The 24,711-nt window shown below is 38.8% G+C and overlaps 1 protein-coding gene across 5 annotated transcripts; it reads left to right on the top strand.

Annotated features, from left to right (window-relative positions):
• The first annotated feature begins 3,676 nt into the window (after nt 1-3,676).
• LOC140344568 (cytochrome P450 2G1-like) lies at nt 3,677-23,790 on the top strand. Of its 5 annotated transcripts, none has more exons than XM_072431804.1 (11): nt 3,677-3,771; nt 9,644-9,705; nt 12,655-12,834; nt 14,416-14,578; nt 15,394-15,543; nt 18,330-18,490; nt 18,824-19,000; nt 21,104-21,239; nt 21,458-21,645; nt 21,965-22,106; nt 23,007-23,790. In XM_072431804.1, the coding sequence occupies exons 2-11, from the start codon at nt 9,703-9,705 to the stop codon at nt 23,192-23,194; spliced, it is 1,488 nt and encodes a 495-aa protein (XP_072287905.1). In that variant the 5' UTR covers nt 3,677-3,771; nt 9,644-9,702; the 3' UTR covers nt 23,195-23,790. The 5 variants fall into 5 exon arrangements, with proteins under 5 accessions (XP_072287905.1, XP_072287910.1, XP_072287907.1 ...); XM_072431806.1 differs by lacking the exon at nt 3,677-3,771 and adding an exon at nt 8,519-9,278; XM_072431809.1 differs by lacking the exon at nt 9,644-9,705 and having other exon boundaries at nt 3,680-3,771.
• The last annotated feature ends 921 nt before the right edge of the window (nt 23,791-24,711 follow it).

The following is a 24,711-nucleotide window of genomic DNA, read 5'->3' as shown; positions in this document are numbered from 1 at the left end:
GTGGTGGGAAGGAACAAAATGGGATATCCCTATCAAACTCGAGATGCAACAAACAGTTGCCTGGGTTGTTTAACCCACGATATGCCAAAATGCTTCCAAGCGGACAAATTCAAAGAAAAAAACAACAAGATGTCAGGTTCAAAAAGACAAATTCCTTAGGTCAAAACAGCCCTAAGTGGTTTGACCTAAGGAATCTGAGGTTTGATAGGGACATTGCATTCTTTTCCAACCCAGCACCAGTGAATTCAATGTCTTTTCTACTGGTAAAGGGGAATGGAGAAGGGGAGGCCCGACTGAACTCTTAAGGGCAGGTTCAGTACAATTTCAGGAATGAATGACCCTGCATCCCTGCCTCACACCAAAGGCCTTTATCAATAAGATTTGTTTTTTTTTTATATACTTTACACATACCTAAAACTTATTTGTAAATTTTTTTAGAGTAAGGAAGGAATATTATATGCCTGTTTATCATTTGTTTTCTTTGTATTAACAAAGGTAAGAAAAATAAAAACATGCCTAAAAATTTTATAAGACATCATAGTTATTCTACAGGTTAAGGAAAGTAGTGAGGGGGGAAACCCTTTAGAGTTAATAAAAGAGAAAGGGAGTGTTTTTTTTCGGACTCGGAACCCAGCACACATGTTTAATTCGTATATGTCAATTTTGCTTGTTTAATTTTTATTGTGTCTTGTGGAGATTTTCCATCACTTTCTGACACTTCATGAATTAGGAAAAAATTAGTTAAATCTTCACTGTCAAGCTTGGGGAGACAGGGCCACTAGGGGGCACTACAACTTGCACAAAATGAGCTTAAGCTCTGAGAAGGGCCAAGACACAGAGTCTAAGCAGTAACCAGACCTTCTCCAGAGCCTCTAGTGGTAAGGATGTAGCACTGCTGGTTACTGCTAGGTTGCAATACTTGGGCAAACCTGGGTGGGCAGGAAGACACCAAATCACTAAGCAGAAGAATTGTCAAGGCAGCAAGCAAGAGAGGTCTGGTCACAAGCCAGGGGTCAAATACCAAGGATCCAGGAAATAAACGCCGGTGACATGGGCCACTGCAAACACAGGGAACACAGGAGACACTAGAAGCAACAGGAGGCACAGGTGACTCAGGGATATCCACAGACAGAGAGGAACACTGGAACAGCACAAGGAAATAGGCTGGAAACAACAGACTGGGCAACAAGGGGTTAACACGGGAGCTGGACAGAGGAAACACTGATCTAACCAACAGGAAGTGCTCAGCTGTAGTGGAGACACGTTTCACAAACACTAATTGCTGTGTCTGAGTTAGTTAAATAGCCAGGGATGATTAATTCGCTCTTTACTGATTGGCAGGCGGGATGGGCGAAACTGATAAAGCTTGGTAGTGTAGGCACTCCCGAGTCAGAACTCCTCCCATGTGCAGGGGAATTTGTCAGACGCTGTGAAGATGGAGATATACATTGATGAGGAATCACACGATACAAGCACTGGAATACACATAAGCACCTGGGTCCTACCATTGCACCTAGTGAGGGCTTTGGGCTTTGCGTGGCAGTCTTTGCTATTCAGCTATATTCTATCTGCTGGCATATCTAGTACACAGCATGGATTCTGTATTCACATCCATAGTGTGACCCATAGGGGTAACTCATCAAACCCATATCAGTCATCTTCACAGGGGATTTTGAGATTTTTTAGAGCAAATCCTTCATGGATGGCTAATATTTCCTGGTAGTAATCATTTTAAAATATATGTCTGGTAGCATTATGCTAAAATCTTTAGCAATTAAAAATATGCTCCATCTTTTCTCATTTTGAGTCGGCTGCAGTACTGTATAATAATTTATTGATATATTTTCCTTTAGTGTCTGCTTACAACTATTAAAAGATTAATTCACTTGAAGAGCATGGTTGAAGATGGTATAGAATTTATGAATCTGATGAAGTGGACTGGATTCCAAGAAGTGCGTTATTGTCAATTTTGAAAAATATGAGATTACTAATATATTTGTGAACAATTGATTACAGTTTGCATAATATACTTTAATGAATAATACATTCCGATTGGAAATGTTTGTTTAGTTCAAATATGTATTTATTAGGAATTTTTAGGGTCTTTTATATAAAAACACATAAACCTAACAACTCAGAAATCATACAAAGTTGCAACAAAACATTAGAGAGGGTTTATATATATTATAACGGGGATACTTGGGGTATATCCGCATTGCTGACCAAGAAGGAAGCATACCATTTTAAGGTCACCACAGATTAATATTCTTTACGTCTTGACCCCTTTTAAACCTTCTGGGAGCGGTAACCTCAAGTGTGACTCGAGGTAGAAAAAAGATGCTAACAGCGGTAACCCCGAGTCACACTCAGGGTAGATAAACCTATAGGAAGCAATAGTAAATCGCTACTTACCAGATATGTCGGTGTCCCGCGTTGTCCTTCTCTGCGATGTCCGTCTTACTTCTTCCTCCGGCCGGCTTCCTCTGCACTGTATGAGTCACTGGGAAGTTCCCGATGATGTCGGTGTTTGAGGACGTTGCTGGCAGGGCGGGGTGGGAAATTCAAATCCATTTGTATTGCACTCAATACAAAATAAATGTATTGAATGCAATACAGTGGATTTAAATGTGCAAAAGCAGTACATTGTCTTTCATGAACATTTTTTTACAGTATATTATATAAGTATGAGTATATTATTTTTTATTTTTTTTCATTCATTTAATTTATTATTTTGACATGATTTTGTGTTTCAAACTTTTATACTCATACTATTATATTATACTGTAAAACAAATTTTCATGAAAAACAATGTACCGCTTTTAGACATATAAAACTGGACAGAAATGAACCTCTCAGGAGAATAATCCTTTTGTAGCCTTGGTGACCTCTAGTACTTGAGACCTTCTTGGCATTATGCTGATGATGTCTGACTGATACCTTTTCATTTTTTCCTTCTCTTTCTTCTCTGCGTCCTTCCCTGACATGTTGTGTAGCCCATGTCCCAGCAAATTAGCTTGTTGAACACACACGATAAGGCAGATCATGCCAGAATATTACAGTTAGATTGTCTATGTTATGAGTTGGTTTTCATCAGGTCATTTAGGTCAATGCCTTGTGCCTTACATTCTGTATATCCTTGAATAAAACATTGATGTATGATCTGTTTCCTGTAGTGCTTGATCCTGTCTTTTACATTTTATTGGCTATATTTAGGCTATGTACACATGTCAGATGATTCTCATCCGATTATCACATCAGTGCTGGTATCAGACGAAAATCTGACGTGTGTACAGTGGCCTTTCGATGTAGCTGATGGGTCCGCCCTGGCGGATCCACGAACGGCAAACAATGACCAATCACAATAGAAGTGAGAGGGAGAGAGAACAGTGGGGTGCCGTTCTCTTGTTCTCCTCCCTCCCCTCTCCATAGAGCAGAATGGTGCTGTATGTACAGAGCTTGTTCATGCATCTTGAAATAGATCATGTGATGATCGTGTGTACGCAGCCTAAGTTACTGCCTCTTTATTGACCTTCTTTGTTAATGTATTACTGTGCTTGTATTCTTCGTAATAAAAAAAGGAGAAGCATTCCTTTTTTTCTAGATAAAGCAGCTTTGGCAAACACCATGTAGGCGTTTACTGTTGTAGGTAGAATTAAGTCTTGGCACGCGCAGAGTATTTGTTTAAAGTAGCAAGACAGTGAGAATTGTTGGATTTGTCTTTTTACACCGGACGAATTATTGTACTTGTGTCTTAAGGAGCTCTGGAAGTCCGTAAGCACATTTATGTGATAAAAGCATTTTTAACTCTGTTCAGGCATTTGATGCTCTGGTAAAAATCTTTCAATGTATTGGGACATGAACAAATGCTATATAGTTGTATGTTTGGAAAAGTTTCTGGAAAAAAGTATTGTGTTCTCTGAGTGAGATATTAAAGGGGCACTTTGCAGCTACAGCCTTGTAGTCAGTTGGACATAATGTTCTAGGAAGTGGCATTTAAACCTGTTTTGGGGGGGCGATTTATAAAGCTTGAATATGACATTCATCTGTTTTCACTCATTTGGACATTATTTTGGACATTGCTGCTCTTGATAGAGATCTTTTGATAAAGATCGAATTTCTGTTCTGAAAAAATAGAGATTGTATTTTCTGAGAGTGTGTAGCTGTGTGATATATCAATGGGATCTTTTTCTATTTTATGTTGCCACACTTGGTGTAATGGTGTTAATAGTAAATCTCTAGTCTGTACAGACAAAATGGCAGATGGATAACTTTACAAGATCCACAAAAAAATTAACTCACCAAGTGGATCCAATTTGTATCATTAAATGACAGTACTTTCCTATGTCAGTAAACAGCTTAGGCAGGAGCTTACACTAACTTACCACATGGTAAGAGTTGGAATTTTCAATAAAGGCTTGTCTAATAATGTTAAATAGAAGAGAGAACACAAAAACATGTTAAGAAACCAAAAAACGGTGTTTATGGCAACAAAGGTGGATTTAACAGGAGTGTAGGTAGAAGGCGTTTCCTTGACTGTGTGGACATGGGGAAGCTGGATAGTGAGGGGTTATTATGAGCGTGGAGTGAATATGTAAAGGGCTAGGAATTGGTGGAATAATATAATGGGGGTGGAGAGGGAAAGATGCAGGAATGCTGTTAGGGGATATGTCATTCTAACATAGGGTAACATGTAAGGCCTTTTTACTTACCTTTTTTTTTTTAATTTTTATCACTTACTAATATACAATGGTTCCACACCAACAATAACTAAAATACAATATACGTTTTTAGACATATGCAACCCAAAATAAGGAAATCCCCATACTCTTTATCTAAATACATAACTATTGCTTCTAGATGTATACAATTTAGCTTAAAGTATCCTCCATAACTTTCTTTTTAGTATCACTTTTTTTTTTTTTTTACATAATCACATAAATTACATTTTGCCTATTAACTATAAGACATTTTGCATTTACTATTATCACTGCACATGTGTTATTTTTAAGATGATGTTTTAACATTGTCCATTGTCACTATTACTACCTTGGTAACCTTGATAATTGTGATGATAATAAGTTGGTGTTCTCTAACAGCACATTGATAGTGTGATATATATATATATATATATATATATATATATATATATATAGTTTATGACTAACAGTTTGCCTTGCCTGCCGTTATCTTGCTATTGTCTTGCTATTGTTCAAAATAATATTTTTTGACTATAGTAAGAAAATGAAAGACTTAAATGCCTTTGACTTCTTTGAATCTGCCTTGTCTAAGAAATAATACTAATATCTATCTTTCTGTATATCAGTTCATGCTATAAGTCTCAAAATCCCCTGGAGAAACCTAAAAGGGAACATGTTGGGAAAACAAGATGGTCTCTCCTTTGTAAAACATCACACATGTACAACTATAACTGGGTCGGTAGGACAAGATAAGGAAACGTTTGTATAGACTAGGTATCTCCACCGACTCATAATTTGGATAAGTGATTCTGTCCTTTGACAGAACCTATATCTATTGTGAGATTGCCTGTAGCAACGGGGGGTGTTTCAAACAGGAAAAGGGGCAGCAGGTTAAAAGTGCATCAAAGGTTTTATTTCCTAATACTATTTTCACACAAAACAGGCGGAATAAAACAAACAGCAAAATAAAGCCTCGCCACTTGGCCACTAACTGTTAGTTCCCTTTACTAAAAATCCAGCCCAAACTAGTGCTGCACAGAGTTTCTTTTGGAAACCCATTCTGTTGGAAAGTTTATATCCACAGCCTAATTTCCAGTATGCATTTTAGCTGAGACAGTTTCACCTGATCATCCCCGGCCTCTTTAGCTCCCCCACCTGGCCAAGAACATTTCTATTCACCTTTGTAACATGTAAGAAAGACCTTGCAGCCTAAGATAATTTACTCAAATCAAGAAAACAAAAAGTACCTTACAAACATAACACATTTAGCATGAGTTAGCCACTTCTCCCAATCTAAATGGAATTTCTTGCATTTGTCATGTGCTATTGCAAAGGTTTTCTCCAAAGAACATTGTATATTGAGATAATACACTACCTCCGAAAAATTAGGCACATTAGCGTTTTCCATTTTCTAACAATTGCTAGTTTCATATTAAAAAAGATATGTGTGGCTACTAATCTAACCCCCCCAAGGAAATATTGGCATATTAACATTTAACAAAGCCATTTCTGGATTTGGGTATAGAAGACTACCATGAATTCCAGATAGTAGCATAAACACTTGATTCCAAAAGGAACAGACAGATTTACATTGACATAGTATATGGAGTAGAGTGCCCATATCTCCACATTCCCTCCAGCAGTTCTTTGAAATATTTTCTGAAAAATGTGTGGGCAGCTCTGATTGCTGATTGCTGTTGCAGCCCTGTACTATGTGTTCCTGATTAGAGTTTCTCTATCCAGGAACTCAGTGTGAGTCTCACGGCTGGCTGCTAATGAATGAATGCAGCATGAGAAAAATCCTCTGATTTTTTCCAACGGCCGCGTTCATTAATAAACGCAAGCCGCATGACTCGCTCTGAGAGGAGGAGTATGAGAATCCACCTCTCAGTGAGAGATCCCCGGGCACTACAGGTCAAAATGAGGGCTTGCCTTATTAATGAAGCCGGTATAATCCTCCTATAGTGATTTCCCATGGTTTTGCGAAATTCCGCGGACCCATCGAAACTTAGAGAAAATTTTCGCGAAAATGCCAGAGGCATTCTCGCTCATCCCGTACTATCTTGCACTAAAAAAGCCGTTATCTGTAGAGATGGGAACTTTTTATTCTCTTTCTCCTTCTTTTTTATGGAAGCAAGTAACTGATTAAGTTGTTGCAATCTATATTTCTTATCATATGCACTAGTTTTTAAGAATACTCCTCTCATATACGCCTTATGCGCATTCCATAACAGAAATGGATCTATATCCTCCTTGTTGTTGGTAGAAAAATACATATCCTGTGCCTCAAGAAACTGCTGCTAATATTTCATATGGGCTAAAACATAATAGTTCAGTCTCCATAACCTGTCCAGATACGAATGTTGATCTCCCCATTCCAAAACCACTGGAGCATGGTCCGACCAGGTTATGGTACCAATTTGTGAAGATGTAAATCTGGGTAGAGACCAAAAATGTTTAAGAAAAAAATCTATCCATGAGTGAGAAAGATGCACAGGAGAAAACAATGTATAGTCCTTTTCTGTTTTACGCTGGCACCTCAAAACAGCAAACAACTCAAATTCAACCAACAGCTTAGCTTTGGAATTGGAATCCATCTGGTAAGACGGTGTGATATTAAAATCTCCTCCTATCAAAAGAGATCCTTATTTGACTTTATTAATCCGCTTAAACATTTTCTGTAGGAAGGAGTGTTGATTGTAGTTAGGTGCGTAGACATTCACCAATGTGAACAGAGTAGAGTTCATTTTGCAAATAAGAATAAGGAATCAACCTTCTTCATAATCGGCGTGATCAATATATTGAAAACTTTGGGGATTTTTAAGGGAATCTTTGATAGCAATCATAACTCTACATTTTTTTTTGTCAACAATGGCAAAAAATTTTTGAGAAAAGGATTTCAGGTTCCATGTAGGCAATTTAGAACTGGAAATGAGTTTCCTGGATCAATAAAACTTCCCCTGGAAAGCGTTGAACTTCTTGGTGCAGTAAAGCTCTTTTAAAAGGGCAATTGAGCCCTCTAGTATTTGAGATGAGTAAACGAATCATAAAACAGTCGTGTGAACGCTTCAGCTTATGCTGCTAGGACACGTACTTTGACCAAGATGCGTAGTTGTAAAGGGTTTACGTAAAATAGGCATGAATTTGTAGACTGGACATACATATTTCAACAGAAAAAAGGAAAACATTTAAAAAACACTGGGAAAAAGAACAGTCCCCTGGTAAAAAACAAAGTGAAATGGGCAACTTTTAACAATACTGATGCAATCTTCCTGAGAGTGGAGTAATCAGTTAATAAGCACACCCTAAATTTAGGCACACATATTGCTACAGCTTCTTTACATGTTTAGGTCCATTCCTGAACCCCTTTTGCTGGTGATTTGGGTGATCTTTGTAGGGAGTTTGAGGTATTCAAATTCCAGCTTTGAACCAGTTTCATCCCCACTTCCAAAGAGGACGCCAGGTGGTATTTCCCATGAAACAGGATTAACAATTTAGTCGGGAATACTTATCTATATATGATATTGTGATCTCGAAATATTCTTGTAAGTGGGGTAAATTTTTTCCAGTTTTCCATTGTCATAGCTGACAGATATTTGTATCCCCTGAAATTGATCCTGCAGAGAAGGTGATTTCCTCACCATTATCATTTTTTTCTTTTATGTGGAAAAAATGTAACCTCGCCAATACATCCCTTGGGGTGTCACCTGATAGAAATGTCCTATGTGCCCTGTTATTATTATTATTATTTTGATAGTGAGCTCCAAATCCATTGCCATCAGTAATATAGATTGACACAGTTGTTTAATATAAATAAACAATTCCTCATGGGTGATAGCTTCAGGGACACCTCTCACTTTGATATTATTGTGTCAAGAGCATTCTTCCAAATGTGCACTTTTAGATTTAAGCCATGTGATATAATTTGTGTGTTCCTGATGAGCATCCACTAAATCATTGTGAGCTTGAGAAAATTCCCCCAATTTGTTTTCCATGTGATGGATACGTTTATCATAGCCAAAGTGGTGTTAAATTTATCTAGCATCACAATTATATCTTGATATAGGGATTGTTTAAGTGACAGTAGCATTTCCTTCAGTGTAGAAATAGATAGCTTATCTTCCCTTATTTGAAAATGCTCTAAATCCACTCTGGCTATAGGGCCTCTATGCGATGCCTCCTTCCCACTTTCACTGACAGGCGAGTTAGAATGATGACATACCTCACCTCCTAATGAACGTGGCGACATTGCAGGGTGACATCTTCCTGTACGCTTCAGGCTGCCCTGGTGAGGTGATGCATTAGACGCGTGTGCTGAAGGAGAGGCTGTAGGAGAAGAGTCGGCGCCATCTTTAGAGTTGCAGAAGCTCTGAGGTCGTAAATAATATGAGAACTTCTATGGACCTGTCTTGCCTTACTTTCTTTTCGTCATTGTCCCCAAGATGAGTGATGTTCTGGTGATCTGTCATTATGAGTTGAGGCTGTCTTCGGGTATTGAAATCGTTGCTTGTGCCTGGATCCTACCGGAGCTCGGATCTCACGCGGCCATCTTACAAGCCGGCCATCAACACCCCTTTGTGGGTAGGTTTAAGAACCTATTTTCTCGTTCCCCCTTTCTTTTCATCCATGTTGTCTTTTTTTACCTTTATGGTGTTAGTTAAGGGGTGGCTGCAAGTGGTATACTTGTCCTAGAGTTGGTGTGATTTTGTGGCTAGGAAGTAAGTGATGAATAGTGATGATGACATTAAAAATACACAAATCCTTCAAATACCATGTGTTAAAGCCTTGCTGGGTTTTATTTTTGGTTATGAAAAAAAATGCCTAAGGCATAAGTAAATTTCAAGACCAGACCCCAATATGACAGATCCCATGTTAGCAGCTAACATCTCTACTGACCTGACCTCCATGTGCCTGCACCTAATCTGCATTTATCTCTACTTTCACAGGTATGCTGTGCAATCTGACTGCCATCCCCATCCTGTATGCAATTTCCATGTGATTGTTTATGGTATGCTGTGCATTTTGGATGAACTTATTGCTCAAATTTGAATCTGGCCATAGCACTATATGTTCCTTACCAATTTGTCCCAGTTTAGTCCCAATTTAGCATTAATTGATTTTATTGCCCTGCTAATCCCCAGCCGTGAGACTCACATTGTGTTCCTGGATCTCCTCCAAATTTCACTGTGACTCCCATCAGTCCATCCATATTCCGAGCCCAAAGCACTTCTATTTAAACAACGTGCAAGGTCACGTGCCCAAATTTCAAGTGCCAAATATAGGTGCTTTGAGAATTAATCCAGGGAATAGAACCGTGAATTGAAACAGAATTGGACATACCATCACACTCTGCTACTCTCGCCTCATGCCTCTGGACTGAACCATCATCGAGCCACCTGGATGTCTCTACTACCTCTGCTGCTGCCACCCTGAACTGATTTCCACCAAGCTACTCCCTGACTGATTGCTACCACACTCCTGAAACTTAACAAGATGACAATCTTCACTACAACCCATATTACAGGAGCTGCTCACATGGACTTGAGTCTCCTCACTATGTATTGCTCACCATACACTCTCTCTGCTCACCCTATCCCCCCCCCCCCCTCAGTCTGTTAACCCTTTCTCTGTTTGCTTATTCACTCTTCTGCTTTCTCTGTCTATACTTCTGCTCCTTTTTTCTCTCTTACTACTTGCTGGTGACATCTCATCCAACCCCGGTCCCCTTTAAGCCTTTCTCTTCCCTACCTTCTCAACAAAACATTCACCCTCCTAACCTCATTACTATCCCCACTACCTATACGTTTACACCCCCTCTCTCTGGCAGTCTTTGGAATGCCAGATCTGTAGGCAACAAATTAACCTATATCCATAACCTTCTCCTTTCTAAATCTCTAAATTACCTGGCTCTCACTGAAACTTGGCTTTCCTCCTCAGATTCTGCATTTGCTGCTGCTCTCTCCTATGGAGGCCTGCACTTCACACTTACCCCAGGACCTGGCAACAGAGCAGGGGGGATGTGGGCCTCATTCTCTCACCTAACTGCACATACAGAGTGCACCCTACCCCACCCTCCCTCATTTTCACCTCTTTTGAAGCCCAATCTGTCCATCTTTTCTGCCCCCTATTGTTGCTGTTGTCTACCACCCCCCTGGCCCAGTCCCACAATTTCTGGACAACTTTGCCTCCTAGCTCCCACATATTCTTTTCCATGACCTACCCACCCTCATCCTTGGTGACTCTAATGTTGCAATGGATGACCTCAACCATCCTTCCAGCCAAACTGCTCTCCATCACCTCCTCCTTCGGACTCACACAGAACACCAACGGCCCCACACATATTGCTTGACACGCTTTAGAACTGGTATTTTCCAAACTCTGCAACTTCCCCCACCTTGACAATTCACCATTTCCCCTTTCAAAAGACTGTTCGTGCCGAGTGCCAGTGGAGGAAATCTGGCCTCATTGCCAACTTCATGGACTACAAAGCCAGACTACATCACTTTAACACTGAACTCACTATCACCAAGCAAAATTACTTCTCCACTTAGTATTTCCTCTTAAGCTTCCAACCCACACAGCCTCTTCTCAACAAGTAACTCACTCCCAAACCCCCCACCTGCTCCCCCCACAACAACCTTCACTGCTCAAGACACTGCCACCTACTTTAGAGATAAGATTGACAAAATCAGACATGATGTCTCTGCTCACTGGGCCACCCCAACCATATCCACCCCTTCAATGTGTAAATCATCACTGGCGTCCTTCAGCCCTGTTACCGTGGAGTAAGTCTCCCCTCTTTTCTCATCATCCCCATCTACTACCTGTCTGCTTAACCCAATTCCCTCTGATCTACTCTGTGCTCATTCCTCCACCCTGGCCCCCGCCTTAACCGAACTATTCAACCTCTGCCTTTCTACTGGTATCTATCCCTCCGCTTTCAAACATGCCATAAATCTCCCTATCCTAAAGAAACCCCCACTAGACCCCTTCTTACCTTGGAGCTACCATCCTATTTCCCTTCTCCCACTTGTTTCCAAACTCCTTGAGTGCCTTGTTTTCAAAAGACTCACAGATTATCTGAGCACCAACTCTCTGCCTGACCCTCTCGAATCTTGCTTCCGAGCTGCCCATTCGACCAAAACAGCCCTTACTAAAGTGGCCAATGACTTTATCAGAGGTAGGTCTCAAGGTCATTTTTCACTCCTCCTTCTCCTTGATCCTTCTACTGCATTTGACACTGTTGACCACCCCCTCCTAATCCAAATCTTGCGCTCCACTGGTATCACTGACACTGCTCTCTCTTGGTTTGCTCCCTATCTGTCTGACTGCTCCTTTCAAGTTTCTTTCAATGGTAACTCCTCCTCTCCCACTCTCCTCCCTGTTGGTGTTCCCCAAGGGTCAGTCCTTAGACTGGTTCTCTTTTCTCTGTACACCTCCTCTCTCAGTAGTCTCATCTCCTCCTTTGGCTTACAGTACCATCTGTATGCTGATGACACTCAAATCTATCTGTCCACCCCTGACTTGTCTCCCCCAGTCCAGGATAAGGTCTCATGCTGTCTGTCAGCAATTAGGGATGAGCGAGAATTCTTATGGCATTCTCGCAAAAATTTCCTCGAACTTCAAATGGTTCCGCGAAATTTCGGCAAACCGTTTTTGTGAAAACATCAGAAGAGGAAATTCAAACAGGAGGATTCCCAAAGTTGCATTCAGCCCTGGGAATCTCCGTGTTTGCAATCCCCAGGGCACTAGAAGTTAATTAACCTCCGGTTCCCCCAGAGATCGCACACTCTTCTCAATGATTGCAGCCACAGCATTGATGACCTCAGTGTGCGATCCCCAAGGCACTAGAGATTTGGATCACACCCCTCCAAGAAAATGTAAAATAAAATGTAAAGATCACCATCAATTAAAAATAAATTATATTTTAGAGGACTTTGTCATTGTGTTCCCATAGAAGATGGACATCACATGGATGAGCACCCTGCTCCTGGCCTTTATCATCTCCTGTGTCATCTACTCATCATGGAATGCCTTATATCGGAGACGTAGCCTTCCACCAGGACCAACACCACTGCCCATTGTTGGCAATGTCCTACAGATAGAAAGAGGAAAACTTGTCAAATCCTTAACAGAGGTAGGTTTTACTCTTTCATAAAGCAAGAGAGGCATTACCAGATTTGTCTATAAAATTCCAATTTCCTGATCTTGACACTCTGGCCTTTGCATCACTGGGTCCCAAGTTTGAATCTTGGCCAGGACACTATCTGCATGGCGTTTTCAGGTTCTCCTCGTGTTTGGGTGGGTTTCCTCTGGGTACCCCGGTTTCCTCCCACATTTCAAAAACATGTAGTTAGTTAACTGGCTTCCCCTATAATTGACCTTAGACTGTATTAATGACATATGATTATGAATACATTAGATTGTGAGCCCCTTTGAGCGACAGCTAGTGACATTACTATAGACTTTGTAAGGTGCTACATATTATTTCAGCACTATTTATATAAATAATCATAATAATGAGGCCCAGTAGGTCAATTTCTGCAAGCTGAAAAGTTCATCCACTACTTGTGTGTGTTTTATATTCCTTTGGTGTTAACCCTTAAGAAACCTTTCTTAAGCAAAGCTTATTCTGTAATGAACACACATTTTAAGTGGGAAACTTTAAATAAAAATTATTTAAACTAATTTATTGAAAGAAAATATTCGGTTAAAGACACCAATTTTTGTGGGACTTTAAAGGCAAATGACAAAACACAAATAAACCAACATCACTTTATTGATGAATTGTTAAAATTGTACAGAAATATAAAATATAATAAACCATGAATTGTACACTAGACTCCCCTATTGGGGTAACCCTTGAGGGGATACAACCAAGTGTTTTCTCCACGTGTTTTGTGGAAATTTCGACTTCATCAGTAAAAGAATATCTGGTGTTCATTTATATATGGCAAAGCGCTCTCATAGAGTGGTATATGCAGGAAAAATGGTGATAAAAAAGTATCATTGCAATAGCATGATCACTTTCATTAAGCTTCACAATTGCCCCACATTAATCGATTCTAGCAGAAAGAAATCATGATTCTGTTTGCTATTTAAAAGATGTTTACAAACATTCAGTTTAAACTTGATCACTTGGCATATAGTCTCCCCTGTAAACAATTCCACCTATCTTACCCACTTTAGCAGTGTCGGCACACAAACTGAATGTTTGTAAACATATTTTAAATAGCAAACAGAATCTTGATTTTTTTCTGCCAAAATCGATTAATATGGGGCAATTGTGAAACCTAATGAAAGTGTGCAGTGACTTTTGGGACACCCTGTAAATAACCCTTCTTGTGCAGACCCATGATTTAAGTATTATTACAGTGGCAGAGAAATCAAATAGATGCAAGAAAAGAGCCAAGCAGTGATTAGCTACTTGGCAAATAAGTGTACAAGATTTAGCCATGGGTTCACATTGCTTGCTATAAAAACCAGGAAATGACTGCTAACTCCTAAATTTTAAATGACCATGCAGAATATCAATAATACTAGGGAAACTATGACAGCAGGTTTGATGTTACTGTATGTTTTTTTTTTTTTTTATTATCATGTGTTAGCATTTATTAGTGTATTTAAAAGGTGAAAGCTCCTGTTTAACAAGAACCTTTTTTTTTCTTTTTATTGTGTAATATGAACAATATACAAACATCTTCATATTCTACCTAAGTTTGCAGAGAAATACGGACCAATATATACAATTTATTTTGGCCATCGCCCTTGTGTTGTCCTAAGCGGGTATGAAACTGTTAAAGAGGCATTATTGGATCTACCAGAGGAATTTAGTGGACGAGGAAGGTTTCCGACTTTTGACAACTTTTTCAAAGGATTTGGTAAGGTATTTTCAAAATAAGTATGTAGACATGGCTAAGTCTATATTTAATTTAAAACTCCAAATAACTTTTTAACTCTTTAAATAAACATCCACCTATATACATTTCTTTATCTTAAACAAGCCACATCCCTAACATTCATAGGAAAAGATATGCGATGAAAGACATCAATTTTAATCGGGACTTTTAAAGCCAATACCATCAATAATAATTACAAAAATAACAAAATTTTATTATTATTAAACATTAAAAACAAACATCATTTCAAATACATAAAAAAACAATAAAATCATGGGTGTATATAATGACTTCTCCCTACAGAATACCCCCAAAGGGTTTAAATTCTGATTTACTTCTCAACGCGTTTCACAGAAAAAATCCACTTTTTCAGAGAGGAGAAGTCTGATGTTTGTACCCCCCGCAGCCCTCTTATTTAAAATTGTTGCAAGGAAGGAGGTAGTTATGGCGGCAATGGTTTATTCAAATCCTGTTTAGCTAATTAGTGAATAATCTCTTTCAATTTTCAATATAAATCACAGTGATCCTAAGTTTCATGCCCTTAAGTCCTCAAACAGATATAAGAACATACGGCCCAACAGCACAACCATGTTCCTATTCCATCGGTGAGACAGCTGAACAAACACCCGACTTCTCCTGATTTTCAGGGAAATGATAATACTGCTCCCAAAAGTTACATTAGAATTACGAGTTGGAGCGGGCAGGAAGGGGGCTTCAATGAAAATCTTTTCATATTCAAGGAGTCATTGCATATGATAACTGCACCTTTTACCCATTAGTTGATTGCTGTTTTACAGGAATCCTTTTTAGCAATGGGGAACGATGGAAGGATTTGCGCAAATTTTCACTCACCACACTTAGAAATTTTGGGATGGGAAAGAAGTCTATTGAGGAGAGGATTCAAGAAGAGGCTGGGTTTCTGGTGGCAGAGATCAAATCTTTGAAAGGTATATTGTCTGTTTGTGTGTGCTAGATAAAGTTTGAAAATTATGCACATGCACTGCAATAATTGAATTTCAGAAGTGTCTTTAAGGAAGAAAAAAAAAATATTAGGTGGGACTTATTTATGTGTTCAAAGGAAGAACTGGTCACGTTCACCAACCTAGATGGTAAAGTGAGGCCCGCAGCTTTACAGATAAGTGTAGGGTCTGCATGACAGGGTACACAGCCAGGATCACAGGAGAAGTAAGGGTTGAATGATTGAGGAATGGTAGGAAGGGGAATGTGAAGGAGGATTGGTTAGGAGTCAGAGGAGTGGGTAGTTAGAAAGTGTTATGAGGGGCTGTATCGGAAGTGAAAGGGCCTTTTTGTAGGAAGAAAAAAGTTTACTGCCCACCCACCCTTTAATATTGCTGTGGGGGTAGGGGGGTGGGTATTGGACAGTTGGCGGTTGGGGTTTAAAAAGGCAAGGGTCTTGTGGAAAAATTAATAACGTTGGTATGGGGGGATTTTCCTATGGTGGAGTTCCCCTGTAATTGAAATATGGTAATGGGCCTCTGAGGCGCTGCTGGGTGGCTAGGGGATTGGTGTTGGGTGTTGGTGTTGGAAAGAAGGTGAACTGGGGGTGGTACAAACCATATTAAGGTTATGCAGAAAATGAGTTAAGATTGAATTCTGTGAATTTTGATAATGTTAAGTTATTTCCTGTTATTTATGTATGTTTATAATTTTGGAGTTAATTGGTTAATGTTAAAATTTCAATGTTATTTAATAATCCACTGACTACAAGATGAATATTTTAAATGGATTTTAATGATCATAATCATATACTTCTGACACATCTTGAATCTCATGTCTTGGTTAACCACAAGGGTATTGTTTATGTTTATTCTGATTGGTCAAATACATTGTATCACGCTGTCCACATGCATTGATTTGTGTATATAAGTTTACCTTAGTGACAATAAACTTGAGAGCTTGAAACCATAACCGGTGTGTTGTATTTTACTCTCCCGGCACCGCAGACAGTGCCTAGCACCATAGAGGGTACTGATCTGGAACCAGGCAACAGAACTTACTGCTAACATTTCGGAGGCTCGTCCGCGATACTCAAGACCAGGATTGGGTAAGTGGAAATATTTTTTCTACCTCTTCCCTACCCTGTGTCACTGTTGAGTATTCCAAAGAACCCAGTGTTAGCTCAGTGTTAGTTGCAAAGAGTTCTGTGGTAGCACCCCCTCGGAATTAAAAGAAATAGAGTACTGGGTTCTCCAAGTGATTAAAGGGAAATAGATCACTAGGTTATTGTGCACAAAGGGAGCTAGTCTCTGTCTGATTATAAAATAAGTACCTACCTCTTTTTGCTTATCGTGAATTGTTGTTTTCTGTTGAAGCGATTGTTTAATATTTACATATTTAGGAGGCTTATACGAGGAGAAAAGGTTGGTTGGCAAGTTGGTGAGGGGTGGGGGTTTTGGGGTGGGGGGAAGTTTGAAGGGGCAGGGCGAAGGGAATCTGGGTTACCCTGGTCAAGTGAAAAATATGATTATACAAGAACACAGTACTTCCAACTGACACCTAGAAATAATATTCCCTGTTTTTGTTGAAGGATTACATTGCAAAGGTAAAATAAAGAAAACATAGTTGCAGCTGCCTGTTACATTGTGTAATAAATTTCTATGGTTTTAGCAGGGTTGCCTCATTTACCTTTATGTTTCAAGTTAGAAACTGTTCCATCCCTGTCTCCTAAAGTTGTGAGGAGTAATAGCCTCACCAAAAAATGCAGTCAGCCTAACCAGGAGACAGAAGCCTAGGGGAGCTTTATCTTGCAAATACTTGAAATACACCAAAGTAATAACATACATTACAGTTAGCTCTCTGGGAGACACTCAGAGCTATAAATTAATGAGCCATTTCTTAACTCCCCTTCTTTAAGCTGTCTAAGGTAAACAAAGACACCTACTACTGGTGCACCTACCTTGTGTTTACATTAGGTGTTCAGTAAGCTGACAATTCCTAGGTAAAGTTGCTAAGAAACTGACTAGAACTAGTAGAAGATGCCCTACAATATCCGCATATACAAAAGTCATCAAAAGCTGGTTACTGCTTAAGAATATGCTAATACCTGAATGCCTATAAATAAATATGTATTAGCCCAAGCTAGGAAAGTGTTACTAGTATACTGAAAAGACCTTCGTGTGAACTGATATCAGTGAGTTTACAAGTTGTATTTTGTGACCTGATATTGTCAAAACACCGAATACAAGAAAATAAGGCCTGTAAGAGGATAATAGTTTGATAATATATTTCCTTCCCCCTGGATTCCATAGATTGCGGTGTGACATTGATATTAATTGATTCATGTAATGAGAAATAATGAACACACAAAAGACACAAGTAGATACTGGGGCTGCGATCATCTCTGGGTTCCCCAAGATCGGGGGTGCTACCCTTACTCTCAATTTTTTAAGTTTCAGCAAGGTTGAGGGGGGGGGGGCATAAGGGGACACCTAAAAGCGGGCTTTGATTTCTGGATGAGGGGAATGCCTAGTGATATACCAGTAACATCAGTAACACACATTTTCATTTGTTACCTTTTTTACACAACCAATATATAGACGTTCCCTAGGCTGCAAAGACAAGACAAGAAAGCCACAAGGCAGGATGTCCCCCAGCTCTATTATTAGTAGTATAAAAAACACACAAATGTAGCAATAGAGGTATAAACATACAGAGTGAAATTAGAAATCTTTTAAAACTTTACAATAATCAGATTTTTAACATTTGCCTGCAGGAAAATCTGTGGACCCAACCATTCTTCTACTCCAAGCTGTTTCCAATGTCATCTGCCCTGTAGTATTTGGAAAACGTTTTGAATATGGTAATCAGAGTTTTCAGCAACTCCTAGGATTGTTAGGGGAAACTTTCAAAGACATCAGCTCTCCATGGGGACAGGTAGGTAGCATTGATGCTGCATGGTTTACTTAGGAACATTGTTTGGAAGCATGTACTAAGACAAACATTATGCTGGGATAACCAACTTGGTTATTAATATTCCTAATAAAAAAAACCAGCATACAATAAATCAGCAATTGCTTAGAAAGAAGGAGAGAGAGTTTGGAATCTCTACAGTGTTTTACACCAATATCCCAAATTTGTACATCCAGTGTAAATAAAAAGATTTTTTATAAATTAGGTGTCCTACAGATATACCTGAACATAGCTACAGATATATTAACAACATGAGTATAGAAATATCTTCAGACATTGACTTCGTGCATTATCCAGTTGCAGGACATGCTCCCAGTATTCATGAACTATGTTCCAGGACCTCACCAAAGAATAGTCGATCACCTGAATAAACTGAAGAAATTTGTTATACAGAGAGTGAAGATGAACCAGGAGACATTCGATCCCAACTGTCCTAGGGATTCCACTGACTCTTTTCTTCTCAAGCAGCTGCAAGTATGTATTTTGACCTCATATTCCAAAACAAGAAGTTCAAGTTTGTCTAAAAGGCAAGGAAGCGTTTGAAAACTGCAGAAGCCTACAAAAAACAACAATAATTCTCTGTAGTTATGCTACAGATCTATGGGTCTCTATCTGGAACTTAGACTTGGACCTCCCCTTGCTTTACAATTCTACACATCTATTAGTGGTCTTCTACTTACAGATTTAAAGTCCCCTAATGCCATGTAGGACAAGCACACTTCAAATTTTGACCCCCTCCACCTTTATATCAGAACTTCCCTTACATGAGAGTACACCTTTCACCTCTGAATGCCCACTCCCCCATCTTTACATCAGGAGCCCCCTTTTGCATTAGAATCCTCCCAACACAACAGAAAGTATGTGAATTAACTGCATATTCTAAACAATAGTTTAGGTTTTTCTAATGTGCAAAGGAAAACTGAAAGAACTTACAAAAACAATCATAAATCTTAGTAGCGTAGTAGCAGACCTTTGGGTCCCTTTGTGGAAATTAGACCTGGGGAGGCCTCTTCTGTAGCAAGTCCCCACTGCCATTGTTGGTCTTCTGGTTAAAGATCTATGGGCCCCAAGTGCTAACTCTTGACAAGGCCCTTACCATGTAGACAAGCTACTTCACAGGGAGTGACTCTTTACATCCGAGTTCATCCCTTCACATATTAATATCTGAACCTCACTTTCACATGAAAATCCCCTTTTTACATGAGTTTCCCCTCTTTCATCAGTTTGTTCCTTCCCATCGTTCACATTAGTCCTTCATCTGGAGACCCCGTTACATCAGAATCCTACATTCACATCAGGAGCCCCCAGACCTTTGTTGATGTGGACTATCAGCAGCTTTTCTACATGTGTAACTTCTCTATGGATGAGGGCTGCATGAATGAATGCAGCCTGGGAATCCTCCTGTAATGATTTTCTGGAACTTCCAATGGGTCAGCGAAATCGGTTTGCCGAAATTTTGCGGAAATTTTGCAGCTTTTCTACAAGTGTAACTTCTCTAAGGATGAGCAGGAATGCCTCTGGCATTGACCCATTGGAAGTTCCAGAAAATCATTACAGGAGGATTCCCAGGCTGCATTCATTCATGCAGCCCTGGGTATCCTCCTGTGTGCAATCCCCGGGTACTAGAAGTTAATTAACCTCTAGTGCCCGGGGAACACAGTGGATTCCCAGGGTTGCATGAATGAATGCAGCCCTGGGAATCCTCGTGTCAGTGTGCGATTCCCGGCACTAGAGGTTAAATGGGGACAAGTCTCCCCATTCAAAACCTCTAGTGCTCTCTGATTGGCTGAGAAAAGCAGTATCCTGATAACGCTTGAGCTTTTTTTTTTTTTTAGAAAAAAAATTTTTTTGGTAGGAAATTTGATCTTGATCAGCGAATTTACACTGGCCATTCTCGCTTACGATTTCGGTGCGAAATCGCGAGAATGGCTGAATTCGCCGCAAGATCTTGCTTGCTCATCCCTAAACTCCACTAGCACCTCACTATTGTAAATAGAGACAGCAAAGCAGATCTTTCAATACCATTTTCTTTTCCTGAAATCTTTTAATGTGGAGCCCGGAAGAGGAAGCCAGGGGTGGAAGATTTCTATTTGTATAACAGTGAATGGCCAGACAATGATCACGTGGAGGCTCCTAGTTGATGAGACCTTTGCAGCCCCTGTTCCTTTGCCACTAAAATATTAGTAATGAATTAATAGTTATTTTAGAAACAAATACTTCAGGTAAAGTTGATTCAATTTTTTTCACATGCACTTGAACCTATCAGTCCCTACATCACCAAAGAATATAGTGATATAGAGAATGCTGGAAGAAAACAGTGAAGGACACAGGAGACTGGAATTTTCTGAAATGTTTGTTTCTGAGAAGAGAACATTTAGTGATTTCCCTTCATTATATTTGGGTTTATCAGGACAGAAGATGTAACAATTGTCCTTTCCTTTTACACAGGGAAAACATTTTATAAAATATTAGATTTTTGCAACAGAGTCACTTTCAAATCTATTTTTTTACATATTCGTGTATTCCCCTCTTCTGCACCAATCAATTTAATTATTACTGTAATATTTTTATTTTTAGGAAAAGGACAATCCAAACTTTGATACAAACAACACAATAATGACAATACTTAACTTTTTTTTTGCTGGATCTTCAACAGTGAGCATCACTCTGCTACATGGATTTATCCTACTTATGAGATTTCCTGAAATACAAGGTAAATATTGGATGAAATATTTTTTTTCTTTAAATGTATGCACCTAGCAGCAAATCAGGTTTCAGTTTTTAATAATCTAGAGTAGGTGGAGCAGAAAAAATAAGTCTTAATTGGTTGTTTTGTATGAGTGCAAATATAAATACAAAAAAGAATATACAAAGAGGGTTAAAGCTCTGTTTTTACTTCATCAATAATATCCATAATAATCTCTTATACAGACAAAGTAATTGAAGAAATAGATCAGGTGATTGGACAAAATCGCATTCCAAACTTTGAGGACCGGATCAAGATGCCGTATACAGATGCCGTAATCCATGAGATCCAGAGATTCAGTGATATCCTTCCAATTAATTTTACGCACAAGGTTATAAAGGATGTTAGCTTCAAGGGATATATCATTCCTAAGGTAGGGAACTTTTTTCTCACTGTGAAAATTTAGTTTTGTGAAAATGTCCTTGATGTAGCCAATTCCAGTAATTCTTGCATATCAACATAAACACATCTCCAATAATAATAAAAATGTTTTGAGAAAGGTTAATAATGTCTGTTCTAAATAAAAAAAATATATACAGATATATTTTTAATTTATCTTTATTTTTTTTTTACTTTTTTTTTCAAATTAATCAGTTTACAAGCTAAATAGTTGTTTAAATATTAGTTTATAATCCAGAATTCATGAAAATATTTTCTTCAAGGTCACTTGTATGTTTTTTGTATATTTTTAGGGTACAGATGTCTATACATTACTGTACTCTGTTCATCACGACCCCAAGAAGTTTACTACCCCCCAAAAATTTAACCCCAATCATTTTCTGGACAGTAATGGTCGCTTTAAGAAGAATGAAGCCTTTATGCCGTTTTCTGCAGGTACGTTTACCTTTTACCAAGTGCTGCTAAAAGTGGCAGACATCAAAATCCTTGAGGTGCCATCACAAATGGGGTTTTATTATGAAAAGAATTTCGGCCAGTATTTCTCAACCAGAGGTTGCTGGGGTTTTCTTGAGCAGTCACTCAGTTTAAGTGCCACCAATAATCTATCCTATTAAAATCTTAATCGGTAAGGGTGACATTCTTCACCCTGGCCAGCATTGTAGGAGACATTATTTCTATTGCCAATGCACTAATGTACTGTGAGTTGTGGATATAATATTTATAGAAGGGTCTCCCTGAAGACTTGAAAGTTATTTCAAGAGTTCCCCCCATGTCAAGAAACTTTGGTTTCTTGATATGGCAGTTCATCTAGCAAAGTGAATTTTCCTTTTGCTTAGTGAATAAAAAATGAATCCCAATGATTAAGGTTTTGTTTGTTTGTTGTTTGGTTTGAAAAATATTATTTCTATAATAATTGTTTTAACACCGGCCACTGTGTAACAGTCAGTACTTGCTCCAATCCCAATTTACAGAATGGGCTATTTAGAGAATTTGATAAAGTGACATGGCTCACTTACTCAGTACCTGGTCATCTCTGTTCACTAACAAGAACTGAATGGGTTAATATATTAAAGAAATATAAAATGTTCACTTAGCAAAGCAAATCATTCCTTTGCAAGGGATAGCTAGCGAATAAGGTAAAAGCGTTGCTGACTCCAGTCATTCAATCATGTGCATCAAAAATCATGTTTTTTGAGATTGTATTGCATATATATTCCTTGAAAAGTAAATAGTCATCACATAAAACAAATAGTTTTTCTCATTTCATGACTTGCATTAAAAAACTGTGGGAATTTTTGGAGTGGTCACCAGTAACTTTATTTCTTTTGTCTTTAGGGAGAAGAGTTTGTCTCGGGGAAGGTCTGGCCCGTACAGAGCTGTTTCTTTTCTTAACAACTATCCTACAGAACTTCAAACTGACTTCCAAGACAAAAATTGTTGATGAAGACATCCAACACACAATGACAGGATTCGCCAATATTCCCAAAGTTTTTGAGATGTCTTTCATCCCTCGAGCACTGTAGAATATTTACCTCAAATGAACAAACTGCTTTTCCTAAAAACAGGCCATTTCCTCCCATTATACAAGGGAAGAACCTTGGCAGAACTCTCTATAATTTACATGAGGTGGGTTTTTTGCTTTGCCTCGTGTTTCTGCAGATGTACAAGTTTTGTTTCTGATTGGGTACTGTGGCAATAATAAAAGGGGAGGCTTAATATGAAATGCTAAAAAAAAACAAAGTTGACTACAAATGCTGATTGTCTATGGCTAACAATAAAAAAAATCCAATCCTCTTTTTAAATAATTACAACATAAAACCTTAACATTGACTATACTGCTTTGTATATGCTTCAGGTACCCCGAGATAAACCCAGCTATAAAGATTATATTCTTTCTGCATACAAGGAGGCTGCAATCTTTCTAACAGGGTAGTATTAAAAAATCTTATGTTGAAAAGCAATCAATGCAATGTTTCATTGGCAACATTCAGAAGGTTGTGAATTCGCCAGATGAATGCAGCCCCACAGGGGGACCTTTGAGAACATGATCAAAAAAGCAAGAAAAAAATGAAAAAAATTAAGGTTATTCAATAAATAAATAAAACAAATAGTTGTGACACCTGTTGTCTTTTTTGTAATCTGCATTGGATCAACTGATTCCAGTCAAAACAGTTAGTAATTATGTGTCCAAATCAGAAATCCAAGTCAGAGTTAATTTTTCTGTTCTGTTCCCACAATGGGAAAAAAATTTAGTATAAAGCTACGTACACACGTCAGATTTTTATCGCCCGATAATCGGCATCGGCCAATTATCGGGCGAAAATCTGCCGTGTGTACAGTCGGTCCGGACGACCGACCTGCCGGATCCATGGACGATGGACGACGACCGATTCTAATGCAAGGGAAGGGGAGAGCGCGCAGCAGGGTGCCGCACCGTCGCTCTCCCCCTCCCCTCTCCATAGAGCATGAACGGTGCTGTATGTACAGCACTCGTTCATGCATCGTGCAGTCCCTTGTCGTTGGAAAGGATCATGAAAGATGCTTTCCAACGACAAAAATTGCAAGTGTGTACGCGGCTTAAGTCTATAACTGGAACAAATTGTTATGATTTTTCATAGTGAACCATCACAAAAAGCTTTTCCCATTGTTGCTAGTGAAATGTACCTGTTTTCTCATTTTTGAATTGTTACTTTTGGTGGAAGATCAATACGAGTGGTTTATTTAGTCAGTTTTAGAACTTTGTACAACATGGACCCAATCTGAATTCATTTTCTGTTCCATTCATATCTAATAGTGCCGAAAAATGGTTAATTTCTACACCACAATGGGAAAAAAAACTGTATACCAAGAACTAATTTCCGTAATTTTACTTAGTTAACAGTCACAAATAGTTGTTTTTCCTATTGTTGCTAAATATATTTGTTTTCTCATATTGGGACTATTATTTTATGGTGAAAAATCACTAAGAATAGTTCCTTTACCAAAGTGTAAGAGCCTTGGCCAGCATAATGGCAGTTTGAATCCATCCCTCTATTTGGTT

This window comes from Pyxicephalus adspersus, chromosome Z (assembly GCF_032062135.1).
Source record: "Pyxicephalus adspersus chromosome Z, UCB_Pads_2.0, whole genome shotgun sequence".
Classification (NCBI taxonomy): domain Eukaryota; kingdom Metazoa; phylum Chordata; class Amphibia; order Anura; family Pyxicephalidae; genus Pyxicephalus; species Pyxicephalus adspersus.
This window is presented reverse-complemented; position numbering and strand designations above follow the sequence as displayed.

What these genes read in the sequence shown, in the direction of transcription:
- LOC140344568 (XM_072431804.1), top strand. An exon ending in TTCTTCTCAAGCAGCTGCAA is followed by an intron (nt 19,001 to 21,103) that starts GTATGTATTTTG and finishes TTTTATTTTTAG; the next exon opens with GAAAAGGACAATCCAAACTT. An exon ending in AGGGATATATCATTCCTAAG is followed by an intron (nt 21,646 to 21,964) that starts GTAGGGAACTTT and finishes GTATATTTTTAG; the next exon opens with GGTACAGATGTCTATACATT.